General features: G+C 37.8%; 1 protein-coding gene across 1 annotated transcript in view; it reads right to left on the reverse strand.

Annotated features, from left to right (window-relative positions):
* Nucleotides 1-19,397, reverse strand: part of CFAP47 (cilia and flagella associated protein 47) — a 638,800-nt gene that overhangs the window by 317,287 nt on the left and 302,116 nt on the right. The window contains exons 43-45 of the mRNA XM_043505538.1: nucleotides 14,540-14,648; nucleotides 10,702-10,928; nucleotides 1,961-2,144 (exon numbers count right to left, since the gene is read on the reverse strand). Of these exons, the coding sequence (XP_043361473.1) occupies nucleotides 1,961-2,144; nucleotides 10,702-10,928; nucleotides 14,540-14,648 (520 nt within the window). The remainder of the gene's footprint in view (nucleotides 1-1,960; nucleotides 2,145-10,701; nucleotides 10,929-14,539; nucleotides 14,649-19,397) is intronic.

Consider the following 19,397-nt stretch of genomic DNA (forward strand, 5'->3'; position numbering starts at 1 on the left):
GGTTTGGTGGGCGGAAATGACTATGCATATACTTTGGATGAGATATGAATTCCCCTGCTTCTAACCAAAAGCCAACTTCTAACCAAAGGGTTAGGAAGAAACTTTCCCTGTAGGAAGGTTGCTCTTAAATTAATCACCCTGGAGTTTCTTGCACCTTCTTCTGAATCATCTGGTAATGGATACTGTCAGAGACACGACCCTGGACTTGGTGGACCACTGGGCTGATCCAGAATGGCAATTACTATGTTCCTAATATAACATCTGAAGACTTTGTTTGCTGATCAATAATTTAAAAATGGCTGAGCAAACAAGTCTTCAAACTTTTCATGTAAACTCTTTATTGAGTGCTAAGGCCCTTCACTAGGTTTGGTGTAAAAATTAAAAATAGAAGAAATAAGTTATCAGCATATTTATCAGGTGACTAGGTGTTCATGATGCCTAAGGGTTTTTCCTGTAACCAGACTAACATTCACCACTCATTACTCATGCATAGAGTCTCAATGATTTCAAGGGTCTGTTCACCAGATCAGGCCCTTAGATTTTAGCAGAGCCTTGCAAGGACCCTCCTCTTTTGTAACCTCACAATACACAGCCTGGCCTGTCTCTGGCTGGCCTGTCTGGTCCAGGAATTACTGCTGGGATAAATCTGGGTAGGAGAGGGTATAAATCTCTCACTGAAACACACAGAACACAGTCATACAGGAGATTAAAAATTAACTTTCCATGGTTTTTTTTTCCCGTTCCTGCTATCCCCAGCTGTTTTTTGTATGTGTCGCAATCCAGGTAACACAGCCTTGGAGAAAAATGACAGCAGCAATAATGCCACTCATTCCTTTCCAATCCTTTTCACTTCATCAGTGAGTGAACTATACTTACAAAACTCGCTACATCTCAATGAAGTGTGAAATTCAAACCCTAGTTGCGACCATATTGTAAATATTAATGTGAATGGGTAGTGGTTGTTTTATGCTTTTTGTTTTCTTAAGAAAAGAAAGACAAAAGGGAAATTTAATTGTCAGAGCTATGCTGCACATATGTAATATCTTAATGACTAGTCAGGCCAGCAGTTCTCAATCAATGGTCTGTGGACAATAGTCACTTCTCACAGGACAGAGTTTTAAGGTTCCAGGACAATGTGAACATAACTCTTCGAAGGCTCCCAACTGCCTTTCACTAGCACAAGCTGATGACAAGAAATATACTGAAACTTGAATCAAAAAGCGACATCAGCAGTGGTTTCCTGTTACTATTACACATGACTATACCTGTGCCTAGATATCATGACACAAATTACAGCAAACTGAAAAATCAGATTTCTATACCAACTGCTCAAAATGTTTTATAAAAGTAACTAACACATTTTCAAAGTTGTAAAAAATTAATAGCAGAGGGAGACTGAAATTCAAAAGGTTCTGCGCAATAGAGAATATTTAAAATCTCAGTGGAAAAAGTAACAGTTAGAAAGCAATAAGACAGAGAGTGTAAGGCTGGCAGGCCAGATGCCAGTTCTTGCCCAGGCTGCAGGCATTAGCTAAGAACTAACAAACTCAAAGCTGGAGACCAAACCTGTTCACCTGTATGTTAGTTTTGCTCAAAATAGGTATTAGTCTTCTGAGAAAGTATTTAGTGTTTAGACTTTCTGAAATACTTGTAAGTTGCTGCATATGCGCTAATCTCACTTGAAAATGTCCATATTCCATGCTATAAGAAAATAACTAAGCTTTGCTTTATAACTTTGAAAATGTTTTTTCTGAACTTATGAACCCCCACCCATCCGAAAAAACTATTAAAATCAGACGGGCCATTGTGGAACACCTGGGTTGAGAGGCTTGCTGCTACTGGCTCCAAAATGCTGTATAGATATACCTTTTGTGGATATAGTGGGAAAGAATTGGGAGAGGGAGACAATTTAAGGATGCAAAGTTATCAGTTGCAGTTCAAATAATAAATTGATTATTACCTGTTGCTTTCACAGCCTGATGGTCTTCCTCTGAAAAGGCTTTAAAATTAACTCTGCTTGTTGCTGACATGGGAATAGAGAGTTTTTCAGGGATTTCAAAATATTCTGGCATGCTCAATTCTATACTGTAGTCCACAGATTTTAACTTTGGGGGGTATTTAGTAGGCCTATACAGTGCATCTCTCTGCAAATAAAGGAACAATATGTAAGTTTGAATAAGTGCAACCATAATAAAGACTTTAAAACAGAATTTATTTACTTTTAGAGACTCAGACTAAAACAAAATAAGGGTGTATAATTAAACAGGTAGAATAGCTGATTATTAACTTTTGCAAATATTACTACAGATGGGTTCCCTATATAATTCTAAGTTGCAAAATAGTGAATCAAATGGATAAAATGAATCTGGAAACTCTTCCTCTTACAGATGTGAACAAATTTTGTGATCTACAAGCCTCATGTGCCTACATGTGCCTGAAAGTGTTCTCACACTACTCAGAAACAAATTGTAAATCTTTAAAGCTTTTCAAGGAAGGTAAGAAAGGAAAAAGAAAATATACTAAAACAATAATGAATTTTTTTAACTTGCTACTCCGAACTGGAAACTTCTGTAATTTTTTCACCAGGTCTTCAGAATTGCTGAACAACGGTAAGAACAAGGGAAGTCCAATAAAGTGACAAACATTTCTTGTGGGGAGTGGAGGAGTTTTCGTACTGCTTTATAAGTAATCAACTAAAACTGAGATAAAATGATATTTCCAAGATACTTTACTGAGGCTTATGAATCAGAGGGAGTATAAGGAATTTTCAGGACAAAAAACATTCTTACTTTTGGTAAAAGGCATTTTTGGATTTCTGATCAACACAATATTAATGGGTGACTAGCTTGAATTCAATGTATGCATTCAACCATCATACCAAAAAACTAAACTTGACTTAAACTATGACGGCATCACAGTATTAAATTACTCAAAAGTAGCATGGTCTATCAAATATTACAGTATCTCTACCATTCTGCCATGGTCAGCAGTTACCAGCTAGTTCAGCAAATAATGTCAGAAAGCAACCATACTTCAAAACTAGTCCTTGTTATGTACCTAAGCTTAAAAATTTGTTCATCATCGGTCATTTTTGCCAGTTTTCTCAATAATTACAGCTTTTACAGCTCCCTCTCTCTCCATTCTCTAAATTACACAAGTTTAAGGTATAGGGAAACCGTTTGTTAAGCTCTATGTGGTGAGAGGCATCCAGCCTGTTTTTTCTACTGCTTCAAATATTCAGCTGGGTGGGAAGGACATGTGTCTATCCCCAGTTGCTACTGCATTTAAATAATGCTATGTCCCATTGTGCCAAGGCACATGCTTCCCAATAGTGGAACACTGTAGAGGGAATTCATAAAAGTGAATTTGAATTTAAAATTGATCCTTTTATTAGTGAAGTCAGACACAATATTATTCATTCTTTAAGATCTATCCTCTCCCAGTGCTAATGTTACAACTCTTACTAAAGATAGTAGAAAATGTGCACAATTGCTGACAGAAGGAAATGCATTGCATTGCATTTTTTAATTATGGAAAGGATTTGTGAAGGAGAAAAATCCAAAAAGTTAGATGCTAAATAGGATTATCATTATTAAAAGGGATACTGTCAAGTACTGTTTGAATCAATAATTCAAGCAGGACAAGGCAGAACGCAGCCTATATGCTTTATTCTGCATTTTTTCGAGGGAGAGATTAAACTTCTATGAAACTTTAAAGCAGATGTGGGGCCCTTTGTTAAACTTCAATTGTTAATATACAATTACTCAAACAACAGTATATAAAAATGTACGAGTATGTTCAAAATCCCTTCTCCATGAAACATAACCGGATAGTCATGTATGACTGAGGCATTACTTACTTAAACAGAAAATTCAATATTTTTTGGTACTATGTATTTTTTCAGTACATATTTACAAGTGGGACAAGCAGAGTTGCTTCTTGAGGTAACAAATTGGATGACTTCATTATCTACTTTCTTTTATTTGAGGCTGGAAATACACTAACAATACCCGCAAAATTCAACAGCTGAAACAAATCATTTATCGGATAGTAGCAATAACCTATTCCAACTAGCCTGTCCCAGGGCAGAAGTGGTATTATTTTTAAATCAGTGAGACAGCTTTGAATAAGAGTGCTATCTTTATTGTTTATGACAGGAGTCACAGAACTGAACAAATAAATCCCTCTGTTTATTCAGTCTCCAAATCTATGGGTATTTGGATAACAAACAGGCAGCCATAGCTTGGATGCTATTGGTATCAGATGATTGTCCAACATTTTACTGAAGTCAGAAATCCAATATAATTGGAGAAACCCAGATACATTTAGTAATAATGTAATTATTTGGTAGCAATTTTTTCAGTGGAAACACTGAACATAGAGATAAATTGTGCTGATCTTCAAGAAATTATGATTTTCATAAGCATTCATTTAAGTATTTTTTGGGGGGGTCATGCTCACATTTCTCCCCTATTTTTAAAATATGAGAAAAACATAGCTGCCATGGCTCTGACATGAGATATGAAATTATCAAACTTTATTAAAGGTAGTAAACATTTTGACTGTCATACCTAGATCAATATCATCATTTTTTTTAAAAGACTAATACTTGTTTCAAAGTACAGTCATATTCAGAAAAAAAACCTGTGTAAAAGGTGGGAGAGATATTGCAAGAGCATGCAATATCTGTGTGAACATATTGTATTAAGTTTGTGAATGGTTTACGTACCATTGTTAGCCAAGGACTATATGCAACTGCAAGAGGGGGAAGCTTACCACAACTCCTCCAGGAACTAAAAACTGTGGGGACTGATTAAGGCTAGTTGCTGAAACTGTAAACAACTCTGGAAAGGTATCAGATCAAGGGATAAAAAAGATGCTTTTAATATAAAAGACTGAGTTTAAGCAAACCTAAGGCTTTCTTTTGATTCAGCAAACAGAGAGGACCTTCTGGCTGCCCAAGGGGGGCCCCAATCCTTGTGGTAGGGTTGAAAAGACCTTGACTTACTTGGGCCCCATAAGACCGACGGGTGATCTCTGATAAGCTTTTAGGATACACACAGGAACATTATTATTTTATATGTTTACTCTGTAATATTTTTATCCTAAGTTTAAATATATTTTGTTGGGCCTTTGTGATGGCTTGTTGGTAACTGGGTGTACCCCCTGGGGAAAGGTTAGCCACAGATGTTGGACCCAGTCAGACCTGTTGGGGAAATCACAGTGAAGCACAGAGGGACTGCAAGCCTAAGCCCCCAGTCTCAAGAGACAGACTGATGCAAATCTCTGCCCGAGAGAGGTAGGAAGCCTGAAACTTTTAAGGGAGTGTGGGGGGGAGATAAGGAGTAGTTAACACTGAAAGGGTGACAAAATGTACCTTGTTGTTCAACGGGAGCTGTTCCCTTTGTATGTATTCCAAATCATATCTGCTTATTTAGCGATAAACACAAATGTTTACTAATTTTTACTCCAGTTATCAGTGTACAGCCTATACAACTGTAAGAGAGCGAGGCACATTTTATTCTGGCACATGCATCAAAGTAACTGCTAAAGATGTTCCAAAATGTGAAATTTTTATTACTGGTGAAGAACATAATTGACTTTCAGTTCCCGGGTGAGTTTGCAGTATGAGCAGATAGAAAAATAGGCTTGTTACAAGCATCAGACTTCATTAACTTATTAATATTCTCTGAAGAGTAGCCACCCTTGTCTTTCTGACTTTTTTTTATTTTGCAGCCCATCCTGTTTGCTCCCCAAGTATCCCATCCCCCTTTTCTGTGCATTGTAGATTCTTCTGCTACAGGTGACTGAGGCAGTGTGGGAGCTTCCCTGGACCTAACTGTCTCGCAGATTTTCAAATCTCATTTTAACTCTATTTGTTCCTTCTGGCCTATGAGTTCTAACCCCTCTCTAATAGAACAACTTTATACCCTCACTCTCAGTTTTTTTGTGCTCAAAGGTTCTCCGAAATGAGGACATTGTACCCTCTTTCACTGTACATCAACAGATGCTGCCTGAATGATGTAATAAAATCTATATAGTTTATTTGTGGTTTTGTGTATAGCCTGCAATTAACTATGAAAAATCCTAGGATCTTTTTCTATAAAAGACAGTGTGGTGTATATGTGTGTATATACACACACACACACACACACACACACCACCCTTTCACTTTGATAGAAGACAAACACTGAGCAGTGGGACAAAAAAGATTATGGGCCCAATTATGATCTCATTTCTAAAAAGGCAACTGAGACCAGAATTTGAGAACCAAGATCTCTTTTGTTATTGTTGTTTAAAATGCACGTTTAAAATGCACCAAATCCCAGGTACTTCCCTCTTAGAGTCACATGACTGAGGGGGGAAGGTGAGAGAAGAGCCATGGTCAGAGCCAAGCATCTGTAACAGAGGACTCCCACAATGGTCTGAGTCAGGGTAGCAGAGCAGTGGTGAGGCTGGATAAAGACCAAGATAGAATCCCTTGTTCGCCTCCCCTAGACCAGAACTCCAGCAGAGTGTGAATGCTTACTCGCACCATCCCAAGGCACCAGGTCACAAAAACCCAGCATCCCCAAGAGAAAGAGCTAAAAGCCCCCAGGAACAGAGACTCCAGCACAACAAAAGCTGGAGGATGGGAGAGCCTCAGCTGGATCCCTAACATTACTTCAGTCAGCTAGGACTTAATCAGGCATTGGGTCCCAAGAACCTTTTCCACACAGTTATATGGGGTAAGGAGGACAGCAGGTGCTTCTTAAGGCTGAGCCAGTCACTGGGGACAGAGGGCAGCAATGCAGATCCAAAACAGGGAAGGGACCGTGTTGGGGCCTCACCTGCATTTCCAGACCTACACAGCTCTCAGAACCAGTGATGACAGCAGAGTACATTTTACACTATGGATTCTGGACATTTTGTAGTGTTTGTTGATTTTCCGACCCTCCCCTGCCCTCTTGCTTCCTCCACTCATCGCACTCCCTTCTCTAGCAGCGCTCCCAACCTGCCCTGCTCCATTCCATTCTTTCCTCTCTTCAGTGTTCACCTTCCCTTTCCTCCTATTATCTTTGTTTATATAAACTCCCCCCTACCATTTTCCATCACTCGCCATTAATAAAAACACATTCACATAATGTGATCATCACCTTGATCATTTATCTGTATGTTATATCCCTTTTCTCTCACTCATTTTTTGTTTCTGTGTTCATTAGATCCCAAGCTCTCAAGGATTAGGGACTGTCTCTTCCTATACTTTGTTTGTACACTGCCTGTACAATGTTGTGCCAATCCTGATTTAGAGCCTTTGGGCAAAAGCACAATGGCATAAGAAAATAATCAGGGTTTCACTGGAGAGAGGAAAAGATGCATTCTTTACCTAATAAACACAATTTCCAGGGACTCAGCATAAACTGCTCTTTGTATGACAAGAAGAAATAATTACAAGGAGAATTTTTAGCAAAGCGGTCCAAAAATAGAGGGGACATTCAGCCATCTATGTGTAAGGGTGAAGTCACATACTGTACAGACATGAACCTGCATTTTTACTTTGACTTCCAAGGACAAGTTTTTCAGTTACAACCGTGCTCCTTAACAGAATTACAAAATAAAAGTCAAACACAACCATTACTAAGAATAAAGATCTACATCATTTCGGTTTTAGAGGTACCAAAGTAGGGATGGCAAGCAATAATAATGTAGACAGCACTCTCCTTCTGTTCATACATGTAATTGGATCTGTAGCAAAAGCTTCTTTACTTATGTATTAATCTATAAAATCCTTTCTAAATGACTTCACAAATCTATATAAATTTTGCCAAACTACAGATTTTTTTAGGCAATTCAGACATCAAACCAGAATGTAGCCCTTGAGCTTCAGACTAAATTGTAAAACAGAACTCTACTCACAAGCTTCTTCAATAAACTCTTTCATAATTTCTACACTATAAAATGTTTTTATGTGACCAATAAATGTGAATTTATGACAGACTTTATTATGATCGCTTTTCGGAGTTTAAACTTTACAATGGTTTACCAAATGGAGAAATATATCGGTTTTAATCTATTAAATAAATCTCTTCTGCATCAATCAAAACTAAGCTCCATGATATTTTTCTTGGAGTAATATTTGCCAAAAGAATATTTCCGGCGCAAGGAAAAGGGCTCTCTCTGCGTATTATATTCACCTCATACTTTTTTACTATTGATTCTCAAATATGACATTTCAAATATTTTGACATCTCACCTAATCTTGACCCTCATCAACCCCCTAAGCTTCAAATCATATTAGGTCTCTCATTAGGTTTTAGCATGACTACTGGTACAAGACACTAAACTTACTCTCACTATCTTCCCAGGCCTGACTAAATCCAGAGCTAATGCTCCAGTACAGCAGATTCTTTGTGCAGTATGAATTAAAAGGTACAGAAGCATTATGTGTGAAACACTCAAAAAATGTCACCACAGCAAGTGATTAGCTAGCATCCTAGAGGAAGAAATTTAAGGCTAGATACCATGGATGTATATCATGCCCCCCATAACATAAATCGGAATCCTATAGAGTCAGGATTTCACCCCATGGTGAGGAACACACTGTAAATGGATGGATAAAGTGTAGATTATTCTTATTTTATACATATTAATTTGCAATATTAGTGTTTAAAAGAAAACTTCATAAAGTGAGAGACACAGCGATTGGGCAATTTCCTTGGGGACCTAGGAGTTGGAGTTGTCTTTGTACCCCACTCCTCACCACAATCCGTACATTCACACACACATAACAGCTTCATTTACTTTACTATTATATGGTATTTTTCTCGCTTCTTTTTCTTTCAGTAACCACAGTTACTATTCATAAGACTATTTACATTAATGTGTACTGTACCTTAATGCTCTTGAACACAGGGGAGCAGACCACAATTCCCATACCTATGTTTAACCTATTGAATTAGATATTATGTAAAAGGCAGGCTCTTCGGCCCATTAAGACTGCTTTGCATAGTTCTGGCAGCACAAAGAAATATTACAGCCAATTTAACTGCTAAGTAGAGGATTTCCCTTGTATAGGGGAATCCTCTAGTGGCAGAAGGCTGCTTTAGCAACGTCTGTGCTATCCTCTACTGCAGAGCATTGGGGACACATCCAGGGAAAACAGGATATGGCTACAAGGCTGGCATAACAGAGAGCTGTCCAGGGATCTACCTGATGGTCAGATGGCTCCAAGATCCAGAGGGAGCTAAATTATACAGCCCAGGACCTGGATCATGATTGATATACAGTTACATTTTATTTTCATAATGGAACTGTGCTTGTATGTTCAGTGATATTGCAGATATTCTGGATTTACTCAGATACTAAAATTTGACTTTTAAAAAAATTAACATATCATTCTCTAGGTCTTTACAAGTTTAGTAACACTACTACAATAGAAATGATCAAATTCCTGATGGAATGTCTCTATACAATAGATTGATAGATTCCAAGGCCAGAAGGAACCATTGTGATCATCTAGTTTAACCTCCGTATAACACAGGCCACGGAGCTTCCCTGAAATAATTCCTAGAGCAAACCTTTTAGAAAAACATCTAGTCTTGACAGCCCTTGGTAAATTGTTCCAACGATTAATTGTTCTCACTGTTACAAATTTATGACTGAGTTCCAGTATTAATTTGTTTAGCTTCAGCTTCCAGCCATTGGATCCTGTTATACCTTTTTCTGCTAAAATTAAGAGCCCATTATCAATATTAGTTCCCTGTGTAGGTACTTACAGACTGTAATCAAGTCATCCCTTAGCCTTCTCTTTGTTAAGCTAAGTAGGACTGAACTCCTTAAGTCTACCACAATAAAGCTAGAAGATCTAAACTACACGTCACTGCTTATAAAAGAGTTTACTTTTTCAAAAATGCTATGATGTTCTTGCTAAGATATCAGTACACAAATGTGACAAACACACTGTGCATGTCTAAGTTATTAATGGATAAATGCAATTTAGTAACATTTAGGGTACAAGGAGGTCACAGAGTCTCTTGACAGCATATCTGTACTACCTGCTTAGCATATGTTCCTTGTTTCTTATGAATCCTGTTTGAATATGCTTATGGTTAAACAGTAGCTCATGGTAATGGAGCAAAGAAAAGGAAACCATTACAAATTCACAGAAAAGAGGATACCAATAATTAGATCTGTTACATGGAGTATGGAAACTTTTACAGTCAAGTTTTCAGAGAAGAATCACACAGCACAGACTAACTGAACTGATGTCAATTGTTTTTGAGGAGTTTTTTTGTTTTTCATTCAAAAAAATACTGTGAGTCCTAGAGAACAAACAAAATAATATCTCTGTGTGTGTGTGTGTGTGTGAGCGAGCGAGAGCCAGAACTTCTTTATAAGAAAAGGAGTACTTGTGGCACCTTAGAGACTAACAAATTTATTAGAGCATAAGCTTTCGTGAGCTACAGCTCACTTCATCGGATGCATTTGGTGCATCCGATGAAGTGAGCTGTAGCTCATGAAAGCTTATGCTCTAATAAATTTGTTAGTCTCTAAGGTGCCACAAGTACTCCTTTTCTTTTTGCGAATACAGACTAACACGGCTGCTACTCTGAAACATAACTTCTTTATATATTTGATGGTACTTTCTGAAATTTAACAAACCCAGTCTCACAAATAAAGAGAAGCTATGTAATATTCTGCTAGATTTACTGTGTTTTTTACCTCAATTCTGGACAGCCCTAAGACTGCAACTGCAACTCGAACAGTGCTGCTCTCCAGTGTTCCTGTGACCTTTCTTCGCTCGTGTTCAAGAGCTGACATCTGCTGCTGTGCTGCAATGGCCAGAGCCTTCTCCCTAGCTTCATTAATCAATGGGATCTTCAGCTTTTCTTCAAGAATATCAGTGAGACTGCATTTCAAGTACAGAACTGGCTGTACTACATTGCGACCTGCAATAAACAAAGCCATTTGTCATCTGCTATTACAACTGTATGCCTTTTTTATTCAGTAGCCCAGAACACAAGCAAAAATATTAAATTCAATTCCTTTATAGTTTAATGTAACAATGTATGCTTTGCTATAATATTTTGAGTTTTAGACTAATTATAAATTTCAACCAGGAAAAAGGACTGAAAACACTGATTGAAATCCAAATGGAAAGGTCCTATTCATAATCAACAAAAAGGTATATTTTGACTAATTTTCTTTTCATCTGATTAAATTTATGGGAGGAATAATTATCAACCATCTACTGAAGCTTTCATACTGCCCTCATCACTGGGGAGTCAGAGGTCCTTACAAATTATAAAGTAAACCACAGTGAATATACATCTTTCTACCTGTCCTCCCCAATCAATATTGTTCCTACCACCCTCCTCCCATTTGTTCGTAAGTGTTGTTCTGATGGGAAGGCTAGGTCAAAGTGATAGGATTCTGATAAGAAGGGAGTAAAATTTGTGGTAGTTTCAGTATCTTCTGAAGGTGACTTCCACAGCTGTCTGTTAGTTACTGAGATCTCTCTCTCTCTTTCACACACACACGCACACACACACACACACACACACACACACACACACACACCCCTCCCTCACTACCTGCTGTGGAACATATCTCCAAAATGTCTTCCAACTATAGAGTAAGGCAATACATCTATTTATACTACCCTGGCACCTAAAGCCTCCCGCTAAAATTGGGGCCTTTCTGTGGTAGCACAGTACAAACATATAATAAGGGACAATCCCCTTACCCCAAAGGATTTACAATCTAATTATGTAAGACAACCGGAAAGGGAGTTTTATCCTCATTTGACAGAGGAAGTGAGACACAGCAAGATTAAATAATTTGTCCAAGGTCACAGAGGAAATCTGTGCTAGAGATGGGAATGGAACCCAGATTTTTAGCATCCCATTCCAGGTTTTAAACACAAGATCACTCATGGGCTGTGCTGGTTGGCTCCAAGCCCCACAGAAGAGTGGGTTTTATGGTTAACATGTGCCTCTTCACTGCTGTTCCAGGCTTCACCTAAGTTCCATCACCACAATGAACAGCAGAGGCAGGAACAGTTTCTGATCGAATACTTAACCCAGACAGCAGGGTTTCGATAATGCATGGTCAATAATCGTATTGAGAGGAATGAGAGACAAGCTACTGGGAAGAAGAATGAAGGAAAGTCTTGTAGTCTCACAAAAAAGCATATCAGAGTCATGCATTAGAGTGCACAGATTAAAGTGTTTTAGCATTTACATGCCACCTGTGAATTTGTACTTCAGGTTTTAGCCTGATGTGGTTTAAAATGGCTGAGGCATGAACTATTCAATTCAGAATGATGCATTTGAAGAACTCACAAGTTATTAACATGGCAGGAACTGGCACTGAGCAGAAAATATCAGTAAAAGCCTAGAGCTCACTATAAATGTTGTACTTTACTGCTATCATAATGACAACATTATTCTGAAACTCAGCACTCCCTAGCTACAGATGGCTCAGTCTGAGGGGCTACAATGTGCTAAATCTTTTAAAAGGTACCTAATAGGAACACAGTCATTGGTACTGTAACAGACATGACTTTCCCCTTATTTTTCTCCTTTGGTTTCAAATTTTATATATTATAGTAACGAATCTAACTGGCATTTATTTAGAGACAGTGAGTGAAAGAGCAAATTCTTAAGATAACTTGACCAGAGGAAAGGAGGTCTCTATATAGCTCATGTAAGCCATCAAGTTCATATAGTGTAAAGAGGTCTTGAATTACCTACGGCCGTATGTGTTGTTGAACAAGGAGCAGGTGATGATTAACACACTTCCAAAAGCAGCACATAAATATACTCCTCGCTATAATTAGAGGGCATCATCTCAGGAGTTTACAGTCCATGCTGCTGATTTTTCCTCACAAAAAATTGAGTATGTTTAAAAAATTATGTATTTTAAAGAGAGATGGGCCCAAAGCAATGGTTTAGAGATGGTTAAATACAGATGGTTACATTTCATCTTTCTTAAACTGATGTAATAAATGCTATATTTCTCTTTGATTGTATTGCATTTAAAAGGTGCCCTGTCTCCCAGAGTCTCTTGGAGGAACATTATCCACATGAGAAATAGTCCCATACTGACGAAGCTGGTCAGGCCTCATTAAATGGCCATGCAAGAGTGTGTCTGAATCACAACACATGAAAGAAAGGTCACTTCCCAAGTAACTGTCACTTTTCAGATAATTTGCTGTGTGGATCTATATTCAATGAACAAAGAGCTAAAGAGTCAATTACTCAAAGAATTACAGATTCTAGGTAAATAACCTTTCCCTCTGACTTTTGCCTCCATAGATTCCCAGCCCATTAAACAGAAACAACTCCTGAAGGAGGTGGATTTGGACAATACTAATTGAACAAAGTTTCAGGATTGTTCTCCAGAACTCACCTTGAGATCCAGAAGCTAAATTAAGGGTGTAATGAAATATCAAGGATGTAATGCTGTATAAATGTAAGTAAGGACTTGTCTAGACGGTGCACAAGTGCACAACAGCTGGAGTGTAAATTCCAATGTACACCAGCATGTCATTAAACTAACTGTCCATGAAGACCCTGCTGGTGCTCACTAAAGTTCCCTAGTGCTAGCTGACATAGTATTGTTTGAAATAGGACAATGTTAACATGAAGTAGGGAACTTTTAGTGCACACCAACGGGTCCTCAGAGGTCAGTGAGTGAGTAACCCACTGGTGCACACTAGAATTTGCATTGCAGTTGATACACAACACCACAACATGTAGACAAACCATAAGGAACTCAAAGTAGGAGCCTTACATATTTCTGGTTTCAGAGTAGCAGCCGTGTTAGTCTGTATTCGCAAAAAGAAATGGAGTACTTGTGGCACCTTAGAGACTAACAAATTTATTTGAGCATAAGCTTTCATGAGCTACATCCGATGAAGTGAGCTGTAGCTCATGAAAGCTTATGCTCAAATAAATTTTAGTCTCTAAGGTGTCACAAGTACTCCTTTTCTTTTTACATATTTCTTTGATTGAGGTATTTCTGAGACATGCGGGCTCTAGTTCACTGTGCTCCAAGAAATACAGATGTCAGATTACATATCAGGACATGACATAAATGTGTATACAAAGTGTCAGTATTTCATACCTAGGAAAGTTCTAAGACAAGCAAGAGATGCTTGTACTGGTTCAAGTAGTGTCAAATTACTGCTGCAGTACTACAAGACTGAAGCACCTTGGAAAGTAGCTATAGAAAAATATTGATATGGCCAAGCTGAAAACTTACTCTAGTTTACTTGCAGAGACATACCAGGTCAGGAGGCTCGCAAGCAGCCTCTAATTTGAAAAAGGTCTGGGCAGCAAAAAAAAAAAAAAAAAAAAAAATCTAAACCATCTGACTAAAGGAATAATTTTAGATCATGTTTGTTTTGCAACATCTTTCAAAGGCTCCTTCCATTGTAAAATGGCTCATCTTTCCTACTGTATTTGTTTTCCTTCCCCTACATGCCAGAGAGCTCAACCCATTATAAAGGATGATGTTTTCCCTATTTCATTTTTCCCCCTTTCATTTACTTTACCTTTTAAAGTACTGCTAATGCGCAGAACATTTGGACTATCCATAGGAAGCAAGCCTGAAGGCAAAGGTATGCCACATGTTCCTTCCACCACGTAAACAAATTCTCCAACCTGAAACACAGGAGCATATGCATTTCAATTCAGGGAGCAATTCATGCTGAACAAATTATAAACCATTAAAACAAACAAAATAAACAAACTATTCTAGTAATACAGAAGATCTGACTTATAAGAGTGGTTCATATATTTTGAAGAGCCTTTATTTTAAAACGGCTTTTAAATAAAGAAGAAAATGAACATATTACAAAAAAACCCCTATGATAAGTAAATGTAATGGTGAAAATTAAACTTGCGAAATCAAATAATTTTAGAATCAAAGTTTTTATAGTGCTAGGGGACTGGAGAGCCCCCATATGGGCCACACCCTTAGACGCTCCTGTGTTCCCAGGCGAGGCATCTTTACGCTTCTTGTTTTTAATGTTTATCTTTTTAGTACATGTTTTGCGTTTTCTAGCAAAGGAAGCCATAGTTGGGCATGTCTGGACATTCTGTGCAAGTCCATGTCACAGGGTGCATGTGCAGCCTAGAGCAGAGGTACCAATTATTTTTTGTCAAGGTCCAAATTTCTTAGTCAAGGTCCAGACTCAGGAGAAAATAATAAACAACAATAATAATGACAATAATATGTAAATAAAAAGGTTTCAGAGTCCGTTCAAAGTGTCTGGTGATCTGGATTTGGCCTGCGGTCTGCCTATTAACTACTGCTAGCCTAGAGTATATATGTGTGTGTTAACAGCTTCTCTGTGTGGTGGAGCGGTGACAGACTCTAGAAAGAAAAAGGTTCATCTCTCTGCAGCCAGTATATCTTACAGGACCACCCACAAAGGAGTGAGATTTTACTTACTTGCTGTAATTCTAGCCTAGGATCACATATTTAGATGCTGTTGTAGCTTTCAATAAATCGTTAAAACCACCTGGTCTCTCTCAAATTTGACTGCATTGCTCTGGGAGATGGGCAATTCATAACAATAGTTCAGTTCTTTTTAACTCATCCCACTACAGTTAAATGCCTGAGCTAGGATATCATGAGCCACAAATGAGATAATAGACAAAAAAGTATATATACTGATCATATGCAATAGCCATTTTTAAAACCTCTATAATCAGTTGTTTTAAACAAATAGAACAACCGCCTGCATAGTTCACATTTAAGGATGAAACAGTTTAAATTATTTCAAACTACATAATTTTTAATATCTTGAAGTTTTGTAAAGTTGAAAGCAGCTTAACTATTTGGTAAAAAAAAATTTGAACCATTAATATTTTGTTAACCAATGCATAAGTCTCTAGTGAAAAATGATTGTGGATGAGAGTGAGCTAGTTATATGTTCTGACTGTCCTTTAATTTTACTGAACATTTTCCACTTACTTTCTTTTAAATTCAAACTGTCACTAATTGAGGGAGTTAAGTTAACTAACTAATCTGATTTCTAGAGTTATGCCAAAATCACTGATGACAACACTGCACAAACAAGAAAGTAAACAGAAGTGTTATCTAGGGGAAAACAAAGGGACAATAAAAGTTTTACCAAAATGGAAAGGACAAATCCACTGATGAACAAACGGCATTTCAAACTGTTAAGAAGGCATAATACACCAAGAACAAATATAATAAAAATGCATGTTAAACAACTTGTGTGCAGTATCCTAGTCTATGGGGACTAGATACCAAAAAAAAAGGTTCAAGGTGGTGTAAATTACACCTCCAAGCAACAATAAGTTCCATGTTGCTGAGGGGAATCCACATCAGCAGAGAGCAGGCAATGTTATCCTCAGGGTTTCTGCTTTGGGGGTAGCTTGGTTCCACCAAAGTTCCATCTAGCAGGAATCTATAAACCCATTCCCACTACTTTAGTGACCTCCCCTTATTCCACCCCCACCCCGTAAGCTAACACCACCCACTTTTTTGGACTGCCCTTGGCCTTTAGTGGCCCTGTATGCCAGCAAAAGGAGTATGTAATCATCTCATATGGCTGCAGCTTCAACCATTAACAAACTATTTGCCACTACAGGCCTCCACCAAGGTTTCTACAAGCAAAATCTGTGTGAACCTTCTTAGGAATCATATGGTTCAGGTTGTTTGTTTACTCTTGGCAGGCAGCAATGAAAAAAAGACTTATTTAGGTCATTTAGTCCATCCCTCCGCCGGCAATGCTCCCTGTAGAATAGGCTAAGTGACCTAAAATAAGTCTGTTTTTCATTTTACCTTTACTCACCACTTTGTAAGGATTTTTTTCACACTAGAGCTAAAAACACAGTGTTTATAAGATTACTAACTTACTAAAAAGATAATTATTCAAATTCCATGGCATTTATCTCCCTTTCCTTGGTTTAAGAGCTCAAACACATCTTTCTTGAAGGGACTAAACACCATGGCAAAACTTGAGTACCACCCACAAACTAATTACCACACTGGGGGAACCAATTTAAATGGAAATTATTCCCTTTTGAGACAATGTTATGGCTCCATAAGGCCCCTGTAAAAGCTCTTGGCATACACAACTACTTTTATAAAAGTACCAGTTGCTAACACTCCATTCTATTATCATTATTTTTTCTCTGTCATTAATTATACCAACATAGTTGTACGTAAAAAGAAGCTCTCTCAATTCAAAACTTGGTTTGACAAGATCCAAATGTGTTGATTTCCAAGGGCTGGAAGACCAATTTTCTTTTTGCTCAGACTTTTCCTGACATTGCAGGATGGGAAGGAAGAATCATGTTTATGGTGTTTCGGGAGGTTTAGTGAATATTCTTAATGTTTGAGTGCTTAATTTTGCAGCCTTAATATTATTTTTTAAAAGTTTTTGTATGAAAATTTCCAAGATTTTTAAGAAAAATTCCATCCTGTGGAACAATATTGACAGCTGGAAATCAAGAATACTGATGTCTTTTCCTGACTCTGGACAGGAATGTGATCTAGCAATCACAGTCAGTCTTGCCATGCATATAGATTTGGCATATTTAATCCTCTCATCAAATCTCAAGTCCTTGCTCCGAAACACAGAGATGCTAAAGTTCTTTAAAAAAATGGTTGGGAAAAAATAATTCTCAAAAAACTGTTTCTCTCTAGCTTCATACTCAGAAATGGTTGCATGTATTTTGCTCAAACTTTACCAAAAAAATAGCACAAGGTAGAGAGAAAGCATGAAAACTTCAATCCAAATGGTTAAAATTTGGCAGTTATAAAGCAACTGGGAACATGGGTTTATAATGGTACATTTGGTAGCACAACCCACTGTGTCTTTAAGTGCTACAGCTTCTCAAAGAAAAAAGAGTAGATGGAAGGTGACTGATGGAGGAAACAATGAATATCACTGAGTTCCTATTCATTTCCTGTGGCAACTAGGAGGAAATGAGTGGCAGCTGGGACTGAGATTCATATATACTTGGCCCTGAGATGCAAGATGTAGGCAGGTTATGCACACAACCCCAGTGAACATTACTATTCCTAAATTCTGAGCCTGCATACCTGAAGTGAGCACATCACCTACAGTGGGGACCCCTGAAAAAACTCTAAAGGGAGTAGAGTTAAAGCAAATATTCTGTGTTTCCTCAAGACAATCTAATTCCATTCACAACCTTTTGGAAATACCATTTGATGATTTCCAAGAAAATTTAAAGCGCCACATAAAAGAAGTCTTTAAATTGCACAGGAAGAGGAAAAGATAGTGAACCTTCTCCCTCCATAAGATATTTAGGTGGAGAAGGCCTGGACTTTCTAAATCACTACACTTTTAAAACTATAACTTTATAATGATTATTAGTCACTTAAATAAAGAGTTGGCATGTGAACCAACCCCAGAAATTAAGATCTAGTACTAAAGGCCATCTCATTAATTCACTGCATCAGGCAATACATATTTTTTCCACAACGCCTCATGTGAAAAAAAATCTACATTAATGTCTGAAGGACATGTCAGAGCCTCAATTTTTCTTCTAAATAGCAAGAGGATTATTAAAAATTAATCACTTAAGTTTTTAAAAAGTGTTGTTATAAGTAAGTTAAACTTCCATTGTCATTTCAAAAGACCACTACAGTACCAATAGAGAGGTAAACAAAGAGGTATTTTCACAGTTTAAAAAGCAGCATGCCTAGCTGTGGTTGTGCTAGCATATGAGAGGAAAGAATGATTCTGAAACAAGCTAGACGCTTGCTACTGGGTCTTGTTCAACATGAAAGCATCAAAGATGTGATGATAGACAGCAACTGCAGGCAGAATTTGGTGAGAATGGGGTCCTCACACCATTCTGCAATCTAACTGATATTAACTGACTTTCATTTTTGTTCTAGAGCAGGGATCGGCAAACTTTGGCACATCCCTCGGCCCTTTGGCATGGAGCGGCAAACCGCAGCCAGTGGGAGCTGTGATCGGTCGAACCTGTAGATGCGGCAGGTAAACAAGCAGCCCGGCCCGCCCGGGGACTTCCCGGGTGGGCTGTGTGCCAAATTTGATGATCCCTGCTCTAGAGAATAATCACTACTGTAATAGCTGATGCCTGTTATGGAGATGAGTATAAGGTAAGTAATAGAGTGGCCATGAATGAGGTGACCGAGTAAGACTAGGTCAGCAGAGTTCATATTGTATACCTAGGTATACATCACCTAAATGAAGAGATTTGAGCTTTACATGACTTCTCTTTAAATTATGGTTTATTAATGATGAAATGACAATAATAATATTGCAAGCCTGTGTCAATAAGCACCTGTGTTCACACCCTACAAGCTGCTGTAATAATCTTTGTACAAAATATGCCTTTTGAAGTATCATTTGAAAACTAATAATTCATTGATCATTA

Source organism: Dermochelys coriacea, chromosome 1 (assembly GCF_009764565.3).
Source record: "Dermochelys coriacea isolate rDerCor1 chromosome 1, rDerCor1.pri.v4, whole genome shotgun sequence".
Lineage (NCBI taxonomy): Eukaryota > Metazoa > Chordata > Testudines > Dermochelyidae > Dermochelys > Dermochelys coriacea.